The sequence below is a fragment of the Maylandia zebra genome, linkage group LG17 (genome assembly GCF_041146795.1).
Source record: "Maylandia zebra isolate NMK-2024a linkage group LG17, Mzebra_GT3a, whole genome shotgun sequence".
NCBI classification, from domain to species: domain Eukaryota; kingdom Metazoa; phylum Chordata; class Actinopteri; order Cichliformes; family Cichlidae; genus Maylandia; species Maylandia zebra.
Window position 1 is genome coordinate 30,611,849 of NC_135183.1, and position 18,677 is coordinate 30,630,525.

Consider the following 18,677-nt stretch of genomic DNA (forward strand, 5'->3'; position numbering starts at 1 on the left):
ATGCCTGATAAATTGTTGATATCATTAGCCTATGGGTAGGTACACTTTCCCCCCCCCCAATCTTTGCTGTGAATGTTTAAATTATATATTGTCCGCAGAAAAGAACAGTAGCATCAGCCGTGTTATTAAAGTGGAGTTTGTCAGCTGATAATTATTTATTCAGGACAAAGAGTAGCAGATCACTTTACATCTTCTTGCCACTATAAATGTAATCACGCTGATAATCACAGAGCCATTGTTTCTTACATTAGCACAAAAAATATGCTGTCAAAACAGCAAATCTTTAGAAAATGCTTCCATCCATCCATTCGCTTCCGCTTATCCTTTTCAGGGTTGCGGGGGGCGCTGGAACCTATCCCAGCTGTCATAGGGCGAGACAGGGGTACACCCTGGACAGGTCGCCAGTCTGTCGCAGGGCTAACACACAGGGACAGACATCCATTCGCGCTCACATTAATTAGACGGTGGGAGGAAACCGGAGTACCCGGAGGGAACCCACGCAAACACGGGGAGAACATACAAAGTCCACACAGGCAGACCCCGGCCTGATGGTGGAATTGAACTCAGGACCTTCTTGCTGTGCAGCAACAGTGCTAACCACTGTGCCACCGTGCTGCTATAAAGTGCAGTTATAAAGTGTTTTGCTGTGTTAACGGGGAGAGGATATTTTCAGGTGTGGATACATCATGAGTAGAAAGAAAGAGGGCTGTAAGAAAAGTGTACACCCCTGCAGGCCCGAAAGGAAGAGACAAAAGACAGCAGAGAGAAGCAAGATTTAAAATAATAATAATAAAATAATTGAGTAATAAGATGGAGGAAAAATGTATAAGACTGAATGACAAAGAATAAGAGAAAAGAAATCTGTATTTATGAATGCGGCAGATAAAGTGTGTGTATGTGTTTGAAATAAATTCCCTGCATTTGCATAAAGGACTGTTTGTTCTCAAAGAGAAGGAGATGAAAAATGTAACAGTTCTACTTTAACTAGCCTTGGGTTGTGGTGTGTTCAATGCCATGTCGTGTTGCAGAGCATTGCAAAGTGTTGCAAAATGATCTATAAATACAGCTCCTCCTCCAGTAGGAGCAGCAGCCAAACAGAAGTTAACTTTGGTAAAGTGGAGGCTGTTTGTAACTTTGGGCTGATGGGGACCTACACTGTAACAAAATACTGGGATATTATTTCTTTTTTTTCTTTTTTTTTTTTTTTTAAATATGTTTTCTGTGTGTTTTGTGTGTTCACAGTGTTCTCCAACAAGCCACCTCTCGCCTGGCGTGAACGCCTGTGTGGGCTTGTTAACTAATCTGTGTTGAGGACGAGGTAAAGCAGGTGAAAACTAAAACGCAGAGTCGACCAGTTGCAAACATCCCTAATGAAAAACAGGCCGGAACGATTTAACGATATAAGGAGATAAACTGAAAAAATAAATAAATAAATGTCAGACAAATGTCCTACCTGCGAATGCGGGGAGGTTTTGGAGGTGGAGTGTCCCATGTATCATCCGATAATTGGTTGCTTGCTTTGTCAGGACTGCTTTCATCCTGGACACACACACACAAGAGTAACAAAATAGTTGGACACGACATTTGTGAAAAGTGGAAAATAAGGGAAACCCTCTTATTTTTCCTTCCTGTCATATTTAGATGCTGGAAAGCAACTACAATCACCCCTACTTTTAGTTAATCAATATATTTAATTTTTTGTATACCTGTTTGCATATTTACATGAAAGATGAAGCTTATTTTTCATCAAGGCCTCTGGACTAACCCTCTTTCTTCTCACCTAAATGTTCCTGAAGCAGAGGTAACAAGTTGCTACAAAGTTGCTTCACCAAACGATGAAAGACTTATTCTGAAAGAAGCCCTCCCCCAAACAACAATTTTTCTCTCTCTTCCTCTCAGCTCTCATCTTTCCTCTTCTCCCCTGTGACTCATTAGTTTGACTCCCTCCCCACTCTGACAACTGAAGTTGGCCTGTCATCTTCTCATTATCAAACTCATGACATAGGGGCAAACCGGGCCATTTGAACGCTCTAGTCTGCCGAGGAACTAAATTCTGATCTAAGAAAAGAGGGCAGGAACACAGCTTCTTTAGCTCCGTATGTCCACGTATGTTGTGAGAACCGATCTAGTGGGACGGTTTCCTGTGAACAAAGGCGGGCGTGAGCGTGCGGAGAAACATGTGGGATGCGTGTATGTGGAGGCTTATTGTTCCCAATGCCACAGAGATCACCTATGTGGGTGTTTTAGTCACCAACAATGGCTGACTGGACATGAGTCAATGCATGTATGGACTGAGTCAGTACAGCACAGCAATACTGATGTGCTGTTTGTGCGTGCAGCGTTCTTCTTGGACTTGCAACTAAGTGAGATAACAACAGGGTCACGATCAGCAGCTACAGACTTGTGCTGCAGTTTATGTCACGCTTGGTGCAAACCACACCTTATCCTTAAATGATTAATAGCATAAATTTTAAAACAAGGGAAGTAGTGATAAAGTTTGTCCACATTTTAGAGCCGCTCAAAGATATATTGAGCTCCACTTTACAAAGTATGTCAGCAGATTCTTTTCTAATGTCAAAAACAGTTGTGTCCGTCTGTGTGACCGTGTCTTGCGAGGGTCGCCCTTTCCCAACGGATGTGTTTTTCTATTCTCAGACTCAGAGTGCATTATGGGAGAGAAGTGATGTCACCAAAGCTTCCTAAGCAGGAAGTGAGCTTCTGGATTACTGCCAGCACACTGTCTCATCAGCTCTGTATCCCCCCCTCCCCCCACACCTCCCACAGTCTTAAGATTTGCCAGTCTTAAAAGCTCTCTCATTGATTCCCATTTCCACCATGTCTATGTTTTCACAGGTCAGGTGGAGCACTCATTTCTTGATGTTACCTCACCTGATGCTGCTTTGCATCATTTTAATTTCTCTTTAGGATTAAAAGGCTGTGAAATGGCACCACCTCAACACAGCTAGCACCTAAAGCTTCCCATCTTCTTCAGGCAGAAACGTTTGACACAGAAACTGGTTGCATTACTTCAGAGGCCACTGGTGTAAAATGCTGATGGGTATTTGTATAGCATGTTGCATATGCTGCACTTAAACTTGCATTTGTGAGCTTGTTTCTCTTAAAAAGCAACTGAAGCAAACATGCCTCAGAAAGAGGCAGCAGATTTATGGTCTGGTATTTTATCTGCTCACAATACATTTATTATTACTTGCAATTATTCTTCACTTACAGTAACAGCAGTTTCTGTTTATATCACTTAATGTGCTCTACTGATTTCAACCTCTTACAGTGAAGCTTGTGCAGTCCTTCTATGGTCTAGCTCTCTAAATATAGAGCAGCTTGTAGTCTCTTTAAGGCTGCTTGATGGGATGACAGGAAGAATCTATAGTTAAATGATAATTTGTGTTCCAAAACGAGATTAGAGCGTGAATATTTAAAAACACAAAGTTTTGGTGTCTTTCAAGTTTGGGAAATAATATTTGTCCCTCTTTTTTTGTGTTGTTTTGTTCTTTAGGCTGGGTATATGCTGTGCACTGTCCTAAATGAAAGGTCATTGTGAAAAAAACTGGTGGCATCGGGTCATATCAAAGTGTCCATATCTATGAGCCATCCATTCCCAGTTGTAGCAGCCCTATTCAAACTTGAGGACGAAACACAGAAGAAGAAATTCTCATACAGTCTACATACATCAAGCTTTAGTTTCAGTTTATTAGACCTACGTTGTACAGTGTCATTTGCAACAAACTTTGATCATATGAGAAAAATTTTTTTGGCCATGGGAGGAGGACCAGAGACAATTCAGGACACTTTGTATAGAGCGCTTGTGTATTTGGGGGCAATAGAGGATAATGTAAAGCAATTTAAAATGAGGTCAGTGGTAAGTGACAGAGCAAAGCGCTTCCAGTTGTTTTTAAATAGCTGAAATTGTCTGCAGTCCTCAGAGTACTCTGTACAGAGATATCTCTCGTTTTAAGCACAATCACAATGACTCTTCTTTTTCTGTCTGTAAACAAAAGTTTTCTTTAGACCTCTCCACACCATCTTCTCCCCTGTGACTAATTATCTGTATTTTTTTCCCCTCCACTCCCAGTAAGTTACTCAGCGACATCCTGTCTTGCTTTAACACTACAGAGCATGCACAGTGTGTGTGTGTGTGTGTCATACCATGCCATCATGGATCTGTGTGCTGGTGGGACTCTCCAGCTGCTGTAGCTGTTTCTCAAACAGTTGAGCGATGGCTCTATGAACCAGCTCATACTGCTCCTATAGATAGAAAGAAAACAGACACATGATGAGGCAGGAGGGAGAGAAAAAAAAACTGGTGCATGAAGAAAGAGATAAGGGTTAAATGCACAAGATGTGAGAGGAAAGAGAGAAGTAGAGGAGGGGGAAAAAACAAGTTTCAGCAAATCAATATCAAATCAAATATACTTTCCACTCTATCAAAACAGATTTCATTAGTTACAAGCTTCCTACAGGATGGCGGTCTGAGACTTTGAACTCAAACCTGTGTCAGCGTTTGGCAAATCAATTCTGTAATTCAATTAACCGAGCTCATTTTCACTCCTGGGAGAGAAAAAGAAACAGCTCGGACTAAAGGTACAAATTTGACTCTATGTCAAAGTGCAAAATGCCTCCTGGCGAAAATCACACATTAACTACAGGAAGTAAACATGAAAACACACCCATGTTAAAAATTGTGGCAAAACAACCTCAACCAGTTACACGCAGCGATGGGAACGCGAGACAATGAAAGAACCTTTTCAACCAGGTATGTAGCAAAACGAGATGAGAATGAAGGGGCGACCTTTAGCAGGAAATAAGCTTATTATTACAGCTGTGCATTCGAACATTATACCCTTAAAAGAACAGAAGGTTAACAATATCTCTTTTCCAAATCTTGCAGAAATACAGTTTAACACTTCAGTTATATGATAACATGCCTTTTTTTTTTTTTAATTACAATGAAGGAAATGAAAATCTACTTGGCAGCCATTACCACACATACATTACAGCCAGGCGATCAAGGTTCACATCAACATTAAACAAACTTTATCCTGCAGACACAGAACAAACTGTGTAGTGTCTGTCTGATTGAACCCATGTGACAAAGGAGCAGAAGACTGTCCAAAGAATTCCCACTGAGGGAGTGTTCGTGCTGATTTTAATTACCTCCTGCCTGTGGCACGCTACCTAAGTGCCACTTCTCATCTAAACCGAACAGATTATTTCCCACAACCGAGTATTAGGGCCACATTAAGAAAAATATTTAAAAATTGTGTGCATTTTGAGAAAAAAGTCAAAATGTGGAGATTACAGTTGCCAATGCCACGGCTCATATACATTCTACAAAACGCCTTGTGTAGACGAGTCAGTGAAACTAACTGATCAGCTGTCCTATCGCCTCTTGTGATTCCACTAGTATCCTTTCACCTGCCCATTTCATTTTGGACAAATCTGGCCAAGTCCTCCAACTTTGTGTTTGCTTTTTTTTTTTCTTCAGTGTTCTTTTACTTATCACACCACTGTGTTTATGTGCTAAAAGAGAAATTACTTCCTTTTAAATGAAACCAAGTACGATCTCACTAACTCAGCGACACAAGGCATTTTGTAGAGGGTATAGCAGCCGTGGCAGTTTGTCTTGAAACACCTGTAATCTCCATATTTTGACTTTATTTTCAAAATGTAAATGTTTTTCTATAAGTGGCTCTAATACTCCTACATAATTTCCAGTAACGAGAACACATCTAATACAGAAAAACCCTATATATAAAAAGGGTGTTATATATGACGACGTCTCGAGTTCGTGACCTCAGGGCCATGGTTGTGCGTGGCAGCAGTAAAGCTTCTGAGGACTGATTAGCATTTCTGTGCTGGTATGGAACAAGTAAATAAATGATCGCTCTGCATAAACATCCGTTTCATTAATTTACATCTGTAATGAAAGCTAAGGCAACAAACCTTGGTTTGAACAGCCGAGTGTCGCTGTGTCCTCATCTCTTGGATCAACCGGAATACATTAAAATCTTCTGGAATTTTCTTTACAACGTTAAAAGAGAATTAAAAGAAATGTTAAAATCGATCTAATGTGTACATTTGCACAGGTAAGTGTGTGTTGACATACCCCGGCTTTGAGGAGGTTCCATGTGTAGTCAATAGCACAGATAGCTCCTGTCCTCCCACAGCCTGCACTGTGATTAGTGGAAACACACACATATACACAAATAAGCTTTTGTTGTATCGGTGCACTAGATAACTAGATTTCTATTACTGAGAAGCATCTGCTCTTTTTGTATGTTGTTTGCATGTGTGTAATAACACCTCATCCAGACAGGAAGGAGACAGGAGCCTCACAGAAGCACACACACACAAAAAAAAAAAAAAAAAAAAAAAAAAAAAAAAAAAAAAAAAAAAAAAAAAAAAAAATCATAAAAAGTGATCTCACGCTGTCAGCAAGCATTCTGCTACTATAAAGAGTACCGTTTCTCCACACAAACAGCGCACATCAACCCACACAAAGCATCTTAACAGATGCAGAGATGCAGCTTTAAGTCCTGCTGTGTAACAGAGGAACCAGGAAATGTCCTCAGGCTGCTCATTATAGCTCATTACACACACATGGAGACGAGTGTGTGCATTGTGTGTACACCCATGCATGTGCGCAGCAGAAAGCTAGAAACTGTGGGCTTGTAATTATTCTGCTTTTGTTTACACTCAAGTTGATAACTTTACCATTTAAGCTTCTTACTGTACTATACTGATAATATTTACATTTGTAGCCTAGAACTTTCTGTCAAGTCTCCAGCTTCAGTAAATTGGGTAAAACCTGCTTTGTTTAAGGCAATTAAGCATTTTACATGAATCCATTTTTAGAAATTTCATATATTTCACATATTAGCTGAATTTCACCAAAACAACAAAAACATTAAAACTCAATTTCAGCTAAGAGTAGATGCATGCATAACTACCTGCAGTGTACACATATTGGGACATCATTGTTCTCTTGGTATTCTCTCATCAGCCCAATCATATCCAAAATGGAATCAAATGATGAGGGGACGTCATGATCTGGCCAGTTCATATAATGGAACTGCGTTATCCTACGGGATTCCTGCAGGAAAACAAACGTTGATAACTGAGTGGAGAGTCAGATGAAAGCTGGTTCAGTGGTGAAGGAGTGAAACTATGATATGCCATGAACAATGTTGCCAAACTGAATCTTTAAAAAAAAAAAAAAAAAACTTTATTGACACACAGTTTAAGTATAATCCCACCCCATGGACCTCCAACTTGTACACAAAGGAAATCGTTTTTCACACTAACCCAAACAGCTCTCTCCAGATGCATCTGTAGTCTGCAGTATTCAAGCCTGAAGACGGTGCATCAGATCTGGAGCATGACCAGTTGTTTTATTTTTGTTTGGATGTTTTAAAAAAAAAAAAAAAAAAAAAAAAAAAAAAATCCCTCACACACACAAAAAACCCTAAACAAACAAATAGAAAAAAAACAAGAGTGCAGCGTGACTGTCTGACTGTCTATGCAGACCTGTCAGGATATTGCACTGCAACAGCCTGAGACGTCTGAAGGATGTTTGTGGTCATTCAGCACAAACGGGAATTTTTTAATGCACCAATCGTCCTGCGTGCAACATTTGGCTCCTGGTCAAATGGCTCCTTTTTCCTCAAACTCAAATTTAAAGGTTGGCGTTTAGATGCATGCAAGCAGTTGAAGGGGGACTTTGGGTTTATGGCTGCAAAAAGAAAGCCTAATTGTATTTGTTGGAAAACATGTGGATATGAAGTTTATTTGTAGGCAATCTTGTCGCTATTGTGATAGGCTGTAGCGTTATCTGAAAGTTAACACTTACTTTAGACTGGTTTCTTGATAAACTACATTAGGTATTAATGAAGAGGTCTCGAGAGAAAGCACTTACATTTTCATACTGTGCTGTCAAAGTCCTGATGAAGTAGTCTGTTCTGGCCTGCTCCGATTCCTAGAAAACAAAAACATGTGAGAAAAGAGGCAGTCCCAAAACGCAGACCTGCTACGTGCACTCGTCTCACACTCACACACACACACACACACACACACACACACACACACAGAGCTGTATCATCACAGATTTGTCTACTTACATAGGAGATTCTGAAAGGGCCAAAGCTCATAGGCTGCTCCCCCTGCATCGGGAAATACCGCTCACACTTTTTCTAACCAGAGAAGAAAAGTTAGCTTTGGCTGAGAACAAAATACGAGACAGACACCACAGCTTCCTGTGAACACACACTTTCAGATTCAAAATAAACAATTAATGTGACATGTAGAACATAGATGGTGACAAATATAAGTGACTAATTATGTGCTTACTATAGCCATACGTGCAAGCAATATAGAGCTCAAAATAAGTGATCAGTGTGAATTCACATCGTCTCTTTCCACAAACATTTTTTTTTTATTAGAAAAAAGAAAAGCAGTTGTGATTTTACATGTGCAAAAATGTGCACACTTACTCTTCCCATCTCAAACTCTCGACAAGCCATCACAATAACCTGCGAAGACACAAAAAGGAAGGATTACAATATAAACATTTAAGCTCTCAAAACTAAAAACGCAGATTTTTATTCATTCCTGCGTGCTTAGATTTAAAAGAGTTAGAGAAACTAAGCAGAGCATCCTTCACGTTTGATCACACATTTCCATGCAGCTGCATTTCAGGTCATTCCTTTGATCCTACAGGAGTAATTATCAAAGCTGCAGACTCATCCCTCTTCATAGCACTAGTTAAACCTAATCATAGCCCTCCTCCCTCTTCTCATCTTTGTCCATCTGGTTACAGCATAAGCACTCTCCATCTGCCTCTTAATTCCTGACGACACAATTAAATATTTATTTTGAGTATCTTCATTATTACAGTCTTACTTCGTACACTTAATTTATTTAACCGCCACTAATGTCAACATTTTTTCTCCAATTTGTGTGATGACGCAAACCTTTTGTTCTTCCAAATCGGCACTCTTGGAAAGAGTAAGCGCTCATTTAAAAGAAAAATAAACAAAAAAAGGAGAATTACATTTTACATTAAAAAAAAGAAAAAAAAAGTCTTCTGTTAGCTGCGGCTAGTTCTTGCAGCATTTTGCAAAAACACATTAGGTAATAAACCCTCTCTTCCTCTTCAGCCACCCTGCTAACAAAAGATCCCCCGGCAGCACAGCAGTTTTTATGCTTTTTGTGGCTAGCTTGCCAAATACTTGCACTGTTAAGGTGCCATTTCCAGCTCTTGCAGCACCACCTCTCCCTTGCTATTGTGCTCTTCTAGTGGTCACTCGCAGTACTGCAACAAAACAGTCAACGCAACACCCCGAAGCGTTTTTCCCCCCCTCATAGAGCTCGATTACTAAAAAGACATCTTTAAACTATTGAACTGAACTGCTTTACCATTCCCGTTATAGAATATAACCTAACCTTAACCTTATATATTGTAACCCTTACAGAGCCTAGAAAGGTTTGTTTCGAGCAAGCCGACTCGCTCAGAGACTAGTATAGCATCATAATCGACAGTACTATTTACTGATTTAAGAATCCAACATTCTGATATATCAGCTGATATTTTGTATTTATGTGTGACATGTGTAGTTATTTTTTTGCTTGTTTATGCTCTGCTCAGACAACTTCGCCCTCTGGTGGACAAACTTCAACAAGAAGGTTGAAGGGTGTTTCTTTGATCTCTTCATCACTTTTTAAAATATTTTATTTATTATATATTATAAATACCATTATTTATAAATTGGCAAATAACCAGGTTCTAGTTTTAAAGACTTTTTAATTCCATTTAAATCCTCAGTAGATAAAAGTTTACATTGCTGAAATTGGATCAAATCACTGCAAAGAAGCCAATAATCAGATATCCAGTCTATTAATGAAGACGGGAAGAAAAAACCCCCATCAAGTGCATCCAAACTGTACATCAGACTTTTCCTGCTCTCTTTACCTTCAACGTTTTAGCTCAAAAACAGCACTTAGATACACGATTCAATTGTTCACAATGAGAAAAACAAAAAAAATATCCCCATCCATTGACTTCCAGTCTTCTAGTAAGGAAAACTCACAGCAACATTGTATTCCCAGATCATCCTCCAGAAGTCGATGACAGTGTTCGGCAGTGGACCCTGAGTTGCAATATAGGCCTCTGGGCCATCCATACCCTGAAAGCAGAGAAAACATGTTCACCGATCAATTATATTAACACATTCAGCGAGGATTAATCACATGACTCAGTACACTATAAGAACTTTTCCACTAAACTGTAAACAACATGCCAGAGAACATGGTAAAGTAACCTGACATTTACCTTAATGAAGTTAGCATTGATGTAATCTGTGTCCTGATTGGTTGTTTTTAGCTTCAGCTTCACTCTACTGTGATCAACTGGGGAGGAAATGGAAAGAAATATTTTCTCTATTAAAACATTTTCTTCTTATTGAAACAAAAATAAACAAAAAATGAATGAGGATATAAGTGGGAACAAGTAAAATATGTGATATAATGGACACAGTATTATCCTCCATTTTTATGTACAGTGCGTGTGTGTGCATACACATCTGTCACAGATGAACCAGTTTTTCCTTTGCCTTGTCAGCAACCCATTCACTAAAAGCCTTAATGAATGAATGGACAGAGGAGAAAAGCAGGATAAAGGTATAAAAAGTAGGACAGATGTTGGATCACGTAAGCTTCCCCCGAGGTTATTATTAAGTACCGCAAGACCTCTGTGTAGGAAACCATTGCATGACCTACGGCAGCTGTAGCTGCTATAAATGGATCTCTAAATATACTTTGTTATTTCCTAAATTTCATTCATTTAACCAAGTAGTTAGAATAAAACCCTCAAAGTAAACACGAGCAGGTGACAATATCTAAAAAGATATTTGACATTTGTTGGGGCTGTTACCAGCTTTAACTGAACACCGTTTTCTCTGGTGTACAGTGACCTTTAAAGCTGAGCTGATATGTGCATGACGCTTATAAGCTGCTCGTCATGCAGGGAGCAAAGTTTCATATAGATTATATTGTCAGGCAACACTTCTGATCAAAACGCCAAGTGAAAGCAGGTGCGTTTATTGCTGTGAATCAACTACAGTCATGAAAAAGATGCAGAATGATAAGCTAGTGCAGCACATTTGGCCTTGATCTATGCATATATGTGCGCATACATAAAGGCCAGATGTGCATTTTGATAAACAAGATGCCAACCGGAAGGAGTAAAGCAAAAATCGTCCACAGATATTTTTACCTACTCATAGGCAGCACACAACCACCAAAACCTACAACAATGCTAAACATTATGCTCCATTTAAATCCTTGTTTATAGCAGCATTGTAGCGTAGCAAGGAGGCACATTAATGCAAAGGCCAGGTGTGACCAAAAAGTTCCCATAAAAATCAAAAGTTAATTTCTTGTGCACCTCCAATTCTCCTCCCACTTTTCAGAGTTAACTAGGTAAGTAGCATCTGAAGGTTTGGGCATACCAAATTACCAGAATTTGCCCATTTTGTCCCCTTTGTCCTCCCCATGTCTTCTTAGTATGAAGAAGCCTTGTCTATTAATTTTTGATTGAATACATTGAAAGTTGAAAAAAAAAAAAAAAAAAAAAAAAAAAAAACAAGAGAAATTTGAACTAACTAAATCACGTGGAAGCTATGAGATAAATTATGCCACTCTAAGCTAAAGAAAAAAAGTTGGCATCTTTACATACCAACCCCAACTTTTATCCTGTTTTCTTAAAAGAAAGTGGATAAATCAGCAGTGGCTCCATTCACCGAGTTGCCAGTATAACATACAAGAAAGGTACATCGAAAAGTAACATGGTCATAAATTTTTATTAGTTTCACCTGTTTCTGATAAGTTCAAATGTGTCCTGTGGGAAAGAATCTTTCATCTGTGGAACATGACTTACATGGCAGTATATCTTTATATCTGTTCTTCTTCACATTCTCCTCTCTCTCCCCTATGTTGGTCGGGTAGATCTTCTCTGTCCGGTACTTGGTAGATAACCGTCGTAACCGCTAAAAACAAACAAGAGAACAGGACATAGACTGTAAAACACTGCTTTTCTCTTTAGCAGTTAGACATTTACCATGTGAAGTGGTTAAAAGTATAAACTGGTCTTCAAATAGAAGAACTCAAACATTGATTATTGTATTATTATATGATAAGACAGCAGGGTCAATCAGTGATACAAGTCAGACACAAATCAGCCTATCAACATCAGTATCACTCAAGAGAGAAAACTGGTGAGCTCGAATGAGAAAGCAAGCACTAGACAACAGCGCTAAAACCCCCAACACAAAACAAAAAAATAGAACTTACAGATGATGGTTAATAGACAGTGTTCAGTGCTCCCAACATACTCTTTCTTTAGACTGTCAACCGGGGTATATACCCGGCAACTCATTTCAGCATTTTCATTTTTAGTTTTTATCTGTCTGAGAGAAGACCACCCACAATTCACATATTCGTGGGAAATAACCTCGCTCTTGTTGTGAAAGTTTAATTGTTGATAACCAGCCCACATTCCAGATCAAGGCACCAAAAACTGGTTTGCTAGCACGTTGCCTGTAGATCGTATGGAAGATGCTGAACTGTCTGCCAATGCTTGCCTTCTACCTGCCTACTAATACTAACCAGGCCTTCAAAGTAAAAAAGTCTCGATTTAACGCTGCAATCAACACATTTCATTCTTATTCTGAAGGCCACCCGTCACGTGTCACACTTTTCACATTCTCACCACCACTTGACGAGTAGTTGCCAAGTCACTGAGGACAAGTCTGCATTTTTCATGCAAACTACAGGCAACGGCAGCAACCACAGCAATTGCAAAGAGGTTCTCAGTGTACCAGCATTTCTCTTTGTGACCAATTTTACATAGTGACTGCGAGTTCCCCAGGTGTTCACCAGTAATGATCAAGGCACATACTTTTCCAAAGAAGGGATTCGTGAGATTCCCGTGGTTGCCGGTAGGTAGCATAACAACAGCAGTGGCTGCAATGACTTTAGACATGCTCGCAAAAGTATGGGTCGACTATCGCAGGACATATACCATGCGTCCAGAGGGGTACACATCAAGCACTTGTAAACACTGCAATATATTCAGCCACATATTTTAACCTTTACTGCAAGCTTTTAGGTCCACAACTTGTTTCCGTCAGCTCCACTCCAAGCCCGAGTGCGTGCAAGGAGCTGAAAAGGTTGGATCCGTGCATCCTTGTTCATTTAAGAAAGCATGTTTGCCTCCTTTCGTTGCATCCACTCGCGCCAGACGGAAACTAAATCGGTGGGAAACATGTTTCACTTCAGTGTTTGTCTTAGCTTAGATACAAGCAGGTTATTCCCATTTATAAACACAGAAATGCCATTTTATCAGTCCTTCTACGCTGACATCACTATTAATACCATTACACCACAGTCTAACACACGAACTCCCAGTCCTCTCTGTGTGACAGTGCATAAAGTTAAGTGTGTCCAAATCTAATAGTGGCTGACACTGATGAAGACACACTCAGTTAATGGGAAATGGGAAGAGCACAAGTACGTGGGTCTCTTGTGTGACAGCAGGCCAGAGCTTAGCTAGCTGTCCTTGAACACTGCAGGCAAGGATGAGGATATCTTTACAAAAGGAGAACACTATATTTTCTTCTGTTTACTCGTGTAACTACAGTCATTATGTGTTGGGCTTCGGGCGTTTACAAAATGAAGGTGACCTACACTCAACACCGAAAGCGCCATTTGTGGCCACAGAAGACTGAGCTAAAAAAAAAAAAAAAAAAAAAAGCAGCTTAATACACTATAAAATGACTTTTCAATGAGTCTTTATTGTCAAGACAACTGCTACTGTGATAGAAAATGACATCAGGAAGAGGAAAAAATTTTAATTTAAAGAACCACATTTTATTAAGCCTATTCTGAATCCTTTGTTTTTTTTTAATCTTCATTCTGGTCTTGAGTTTAACAGTGAAAGTCTAAAGAAACTTCAAAAGCACAGCAAAACTTTTGTACCATTATAAAACTCTTGCTGCTGAAGTTAGATAGCATTCGCATGGTGTCACTCTCAAGGGCCTTAAAAAAAAGAAGATATTTCTGAAGTCTGTTTAATCTCTTTCCTCTTGGTTATTCAGACATTGAGGAAATTAGGAATCTCTCTCTCTCTAAGTCTGAGAAAGTCGGCGTGGGCGTTCAGGCTTCTGGAGCCTCGTGTGAAAAATGGTCCCACCTCTTCTCTCTGGCTTTCCTCCTGTTACTGTAGCACGGCACTGCACACCCCAACTCCTTGTGTTTCTTCCTCGTTTCACTTTTGTAACAACTACAGTGCTAGTGGACATATTAGCATTGAATAAATGTGACATTTCAACAAAAAAAAAAAAAAAAGACTATACTTGATTTTTCAAAATCTACAATGCTTACAGAAGTATTAGATAGTGGTTTCTGTGCATCAGTTCTTTCTTCACTCGTAAATAATTAAAGCATTTCTGACTTCCAGAAAGTTGTCTTTTGAATCTTTTTATATTTTCTGAGCACAGCACACAAGAATCCCCCCAATGACATGATCAGTTTTTCAAAATTAAATTTTACGAACTGACGGAGAGAAAAGGAGCGCGAAACAGAGACCGTGGGCGGCAACACAGCTGTGCATGTGTGTGAGAGTGTGTGTGTGTGTGGTAATAGCGTTAGAGCTCCTCTGGCCTCATGTGAATTACATTTGCAACAGAGGTCTGCTTCTGTGTTGGGCCACAGCCCGGGCAGACATGCACAGAAACACACTCTCACATAGACACATACACAAAACGAGTAGAGAAGTCAGGCAGTAATGATGATAAGTAGCTTCCCTTTGTAGCCCCTTTTGTTTCATTTACAGGAAACCCGGGGAATCAAATTCATTTTCCCATTAAATCCTGTGGATTTAGACATTCGGTGGCACCTGGCGTACAGATTTTTGCCCCCTTAATCACCCATTTTAATCTTGAATGACAGAATATATTATCTGCCAGTTAGGACAAACCAAGCAGTAACAGCAGCTACACTCAAAATTTCTGCAAAATTAACTCTAGGGCAGGGGTGTGCAGCATAAGGCCTAAGGGCCAGAATCAGCCTGACACAGACTCAATATCGGCCCACTGTATGACTTTGGAAAATGTATTTTTTAGGTGGATAGTTCTGGTATCTTCTGTTTTACAGTTACAAGACAGTCTGGGCAATGAGCTACTTACTCTATAAGCCCAGGGAGACAAGCTGATAGATTTTTTTAATTTACTACAGCAGTATTTCTTTATCATGTAGAAAAACTGAGATGTAATGTTGAAATTACAAGTCTTCTTTTTCTTTAAATATATCTGAGGGATAGAATGTGTAGTTAAACTTTGAGTTTTTACTCCAGTGAATAGCTTTGCATCGTTCACAGTTCGATGTAACTCAATCTTATTCTGTGAGATGATAAAAGGTCCTTAGTTCACTCACTGTCTACCATGCTGCTATAAGGCAACCCTATCGTTAAGCAATCTTCTTATGATAGACACAAAAAAGGTGTTTTTTGGACAGCAAGTGGGCGGGGCTTCTTGATTAGATTTTAAGGATACCTGTTCAATGACATAACGCAGAGCCAAAAGTAGTAAAACCTGCCTGAAACTAAGTGTCAAGAGCAATCTGAAACTTGAGCTTTTAGCTAACAAGGATTAGCAACACACAAATGTACTATAATAACAATCATAAACATTTGTAACTGATACGTTTTAGTATCCCAGGTTTCACACAGTCACTGATAACAAATCTGTAAATTATACTGATGTTCTTAAATATAATTAAAAGCATGTATGCAAAACCAGTAGTTTTAAGTCATGAATTCACCATAGAGCGCTATCTTCAGCATCACTGACAGCGCCTTTATTTATCACTTGTTAATCTGCTGATAGAGCAGGGCTGACTTGTCTGTGGAGTGTCACTTACAACAATTACAGGAATGGCAACTAGGAACTGCTTCCAAATTGTCTACTCCATCAAAATATATGCCTTTAAATGTATCAGTTCCTTTAATCAACGCTAGCATATTTTCTGAGAAGTTGTGCAACAATGGATGTAAACTCAGCATGGCCTTTTTTTTTTTTTCCTGTCTTGACCACAGAGACAACTGAAAAGGAATTAATGAAACAACCAACAAAAGATCAACCCTATAAAGGCACTTGTTTCAATATCAGTCCTTAGTTATAATTACTAATATTATTACCAGTTAAAACCACTTGTTTAATTGAAAGCCTATGTGATTTAAGGTAGAGTAAAAAGATACCTCTATAATATTAGAAGATTAGATGAAGAAAATGTTAACAGTACTCCAATCAGTCCTGTGAAAAGCTGAGCTCACACCCGCACGGCTTCCATAGTAATTAAGAAGTTAAGTAGCAGCTATGTGTTGCTAATCAAATATACCTGATTAATTGACAAACTTGTCAATTAAGGCAAAAGTTTCATTTGCAGTTTGTAGGTCTGGGGCATTCTGGTGGGTTAACATCTTGCCACAATCTTCTTAGGAGGAGATGTTCCAGAAAATTCCCCACAAGATTAGACAATGCTCAGAGAAATTGGAAAAAACAAAACAAACAAACAAAAAGCCCCAAGTGCTACATCTCACACTCACACTCTGCAGGCCTCGATTAGCTTGTTAAATGTTGAAGTTCACCCCAGTATAATTAAAAACAGCTTGAACAAGAATAGCTTGTTCGGAAGGGTTGAAAAGGGGAAGTCTCTTCTTATTATAAAAACAAAACGAAACATAGCAACACAGTTTAGGTTTGCAAAGTTGCATCTGAACAAACCACAAGACTCCTGGAACAATGACCTTTTACAGACCAGACCAAAGTGGAGATGTTTGGTCATACTGCGCAGCACCATGTTTGGTAAAAACCAAACAGCATATCTGCACAAACAACTCATACCAACTATAGAGCACGGTGGTGGAGGGGAGATTTGGGCTTATTTTTCCAGCCACAGGACGTGCGCACCTCGCAGTCACACTGTCGACCGTGAACTCCTCTGTAAACTATTCTAGAGTCTAGACTGAGAACACCAGTTCAAAAGCTAAAGCTTAAATCAAGATTGTATCATGCCACAGGACAACGTTCTCAAGCACATCAACAAATCTACAACAGAACGGCTGACGAAGAAAAGAATCAGGATGTTTCAATGGTCCAGTCAAAGTCAAGACTTCAACCTGACTGAAATGCTGTGGTGGGACCTTAAGAGAGCTGTGCATAAATAAATGGCTGTAAACCTCAATGAACTACAACACAGTAAAAAAGCGTGAGCCAAACTTCTTCCACCAATGATGTGAGACACTCATAAAATCATATGATTATTGTTTCAATCAATTTCAATCAAAAGGCAATTTGTGCAAAATATTTAAGCTCAGAAAACGGAGTAAGCTGAAAAAAACAAAAACAAAACAACTCTTGAGCTTTTTGTTTCTTTTACACATAAACTACAGATGTGGCAGTTTAGGAAATTTCAAAACAGCCATAACTCTCCATGATTTATGTTTACTGTGAGAGATATGTGTTTGCACCGTTTACATATTTCTTTTGTCGTTCAAACTAAGCATGTTTCTTTCACTGTCATTTATCACTCAGTATCATTACAGATTAACAAAAAAAATACTGCTTTACCTTTACTTGTCCTAAATTTTATTTCCAATTATTCTTACATAAAACACAGAGATACACCAAAGCATGTGTGTCCTCTCACAAATAATTTCAATGTCTGAAGAATTGAAGAGTGTGACGTTTATAAAACAAACTAACAAGAGAAGTGAAGTGTAAGAAAATTCGAGTGAAAAAAAGAGGAGATCAGAGCTTGCGTATTTCAGATAAAGGAGAAAAAGTGATCTGAGGTCAAATATAAAAAGAAAGCGGAGGCAGCAGGAAAAGATGGGGGGAGAAAGGGGAAGCAAAGGACAAGGAGAGAGTCGAGGCTTTCAAGAGGCTCATGATAACTAAGCTAATGGGTTCTTTTATTGTTGTGTCCGACGTTTATTCACAAGCTCCCGTTGTACTCCGTCGCTTCATACTAGCGTCTGTTCTGAATGGAGAAGGTGGGGGCGAAGAAAAGTAAATATCCCTGTTTCTATTGGGATTCAAGTGCACTCCTCTATTCAAGTCTTGTTTGTTATCTAGCAGACGGTGGATGTATCGTTTCTGCCAAAGAGCACCTCTGGGTGGGAGAAATTAAGCAGGAAAAAATAAATAAAGAGAATTTTGATTTATTGTAACAGTAATAAATATAAATTCAACAGAGAATAATCCATTTACTACCACATTTAAAGAAATGAGAACCAGGATTCAGCGCTATTTGATATATCCCTTAAAATGAATCAGCTGTTAAATAAACTTCATGCAAACTTAAGAGTTTCAGCAGTTCTGTACTGATTTCATCCCAGCTGATCACAACAATGACTGGTGGCAATTTTAAACCAAGAAATACAACTGCCTATAACTCTTCTACCCTCAGGAAAGATGTCAGCACAATGAAAAACACAGGTACCCAACACCACAGGAAACTGCTGTGTTCTCGGAAAAACTTGTGACAGGTCCTGTGGTTTTCACACCCTTAAAGTCATCACATCATTCTCGTGTACAAAGTTGAAA

The 18,677-nt window shown here is 39.1% G+C and overlaps 1 protein-coding gene across 1 annotated transcript in view; it reads right to left on the reverse strand.

Moving 5' to 3' along the window:
- LOC101485157 (protein tyrosine phosphatase non-receptor type 12) overlaps positions 1 to 18,677 on the reverse strand; it is a 59,190-nt gene that overhangs the window by 19,153 nt on the left and 21,360 nt on the right. The window contains 11 exon segments of the mRNA XM_004548187.3: positions 1,454 to 1,539; positions 4,165 to 4,263; positions 5,962 to 6,039; positions 6,125 to 6,191; positions 6,969 to 7,111; positions 7,934 to 7,993; positions 8,136 to 8,207; positions 8,508 to 8,546; positions 10,104 to 10,199; positions 10,346 to 10,422; positions 11,951 to 12,059. Coding sequence (XP_004548244.2) covers positions 1,454 to 1,539; positions 4,165 to 4,263; positions 5,962 to 6,039; positions 6,125 to 6,191; positions 6,969 to 7,111; positions 7,934 to 7,993; positions 8,136 to 8,207; positions 8,508 to 8,546; positions 10,104 to 10,199; positions 10,346 to 10,422; positions 11,951 to 12,059 — 926 coding nt within the window.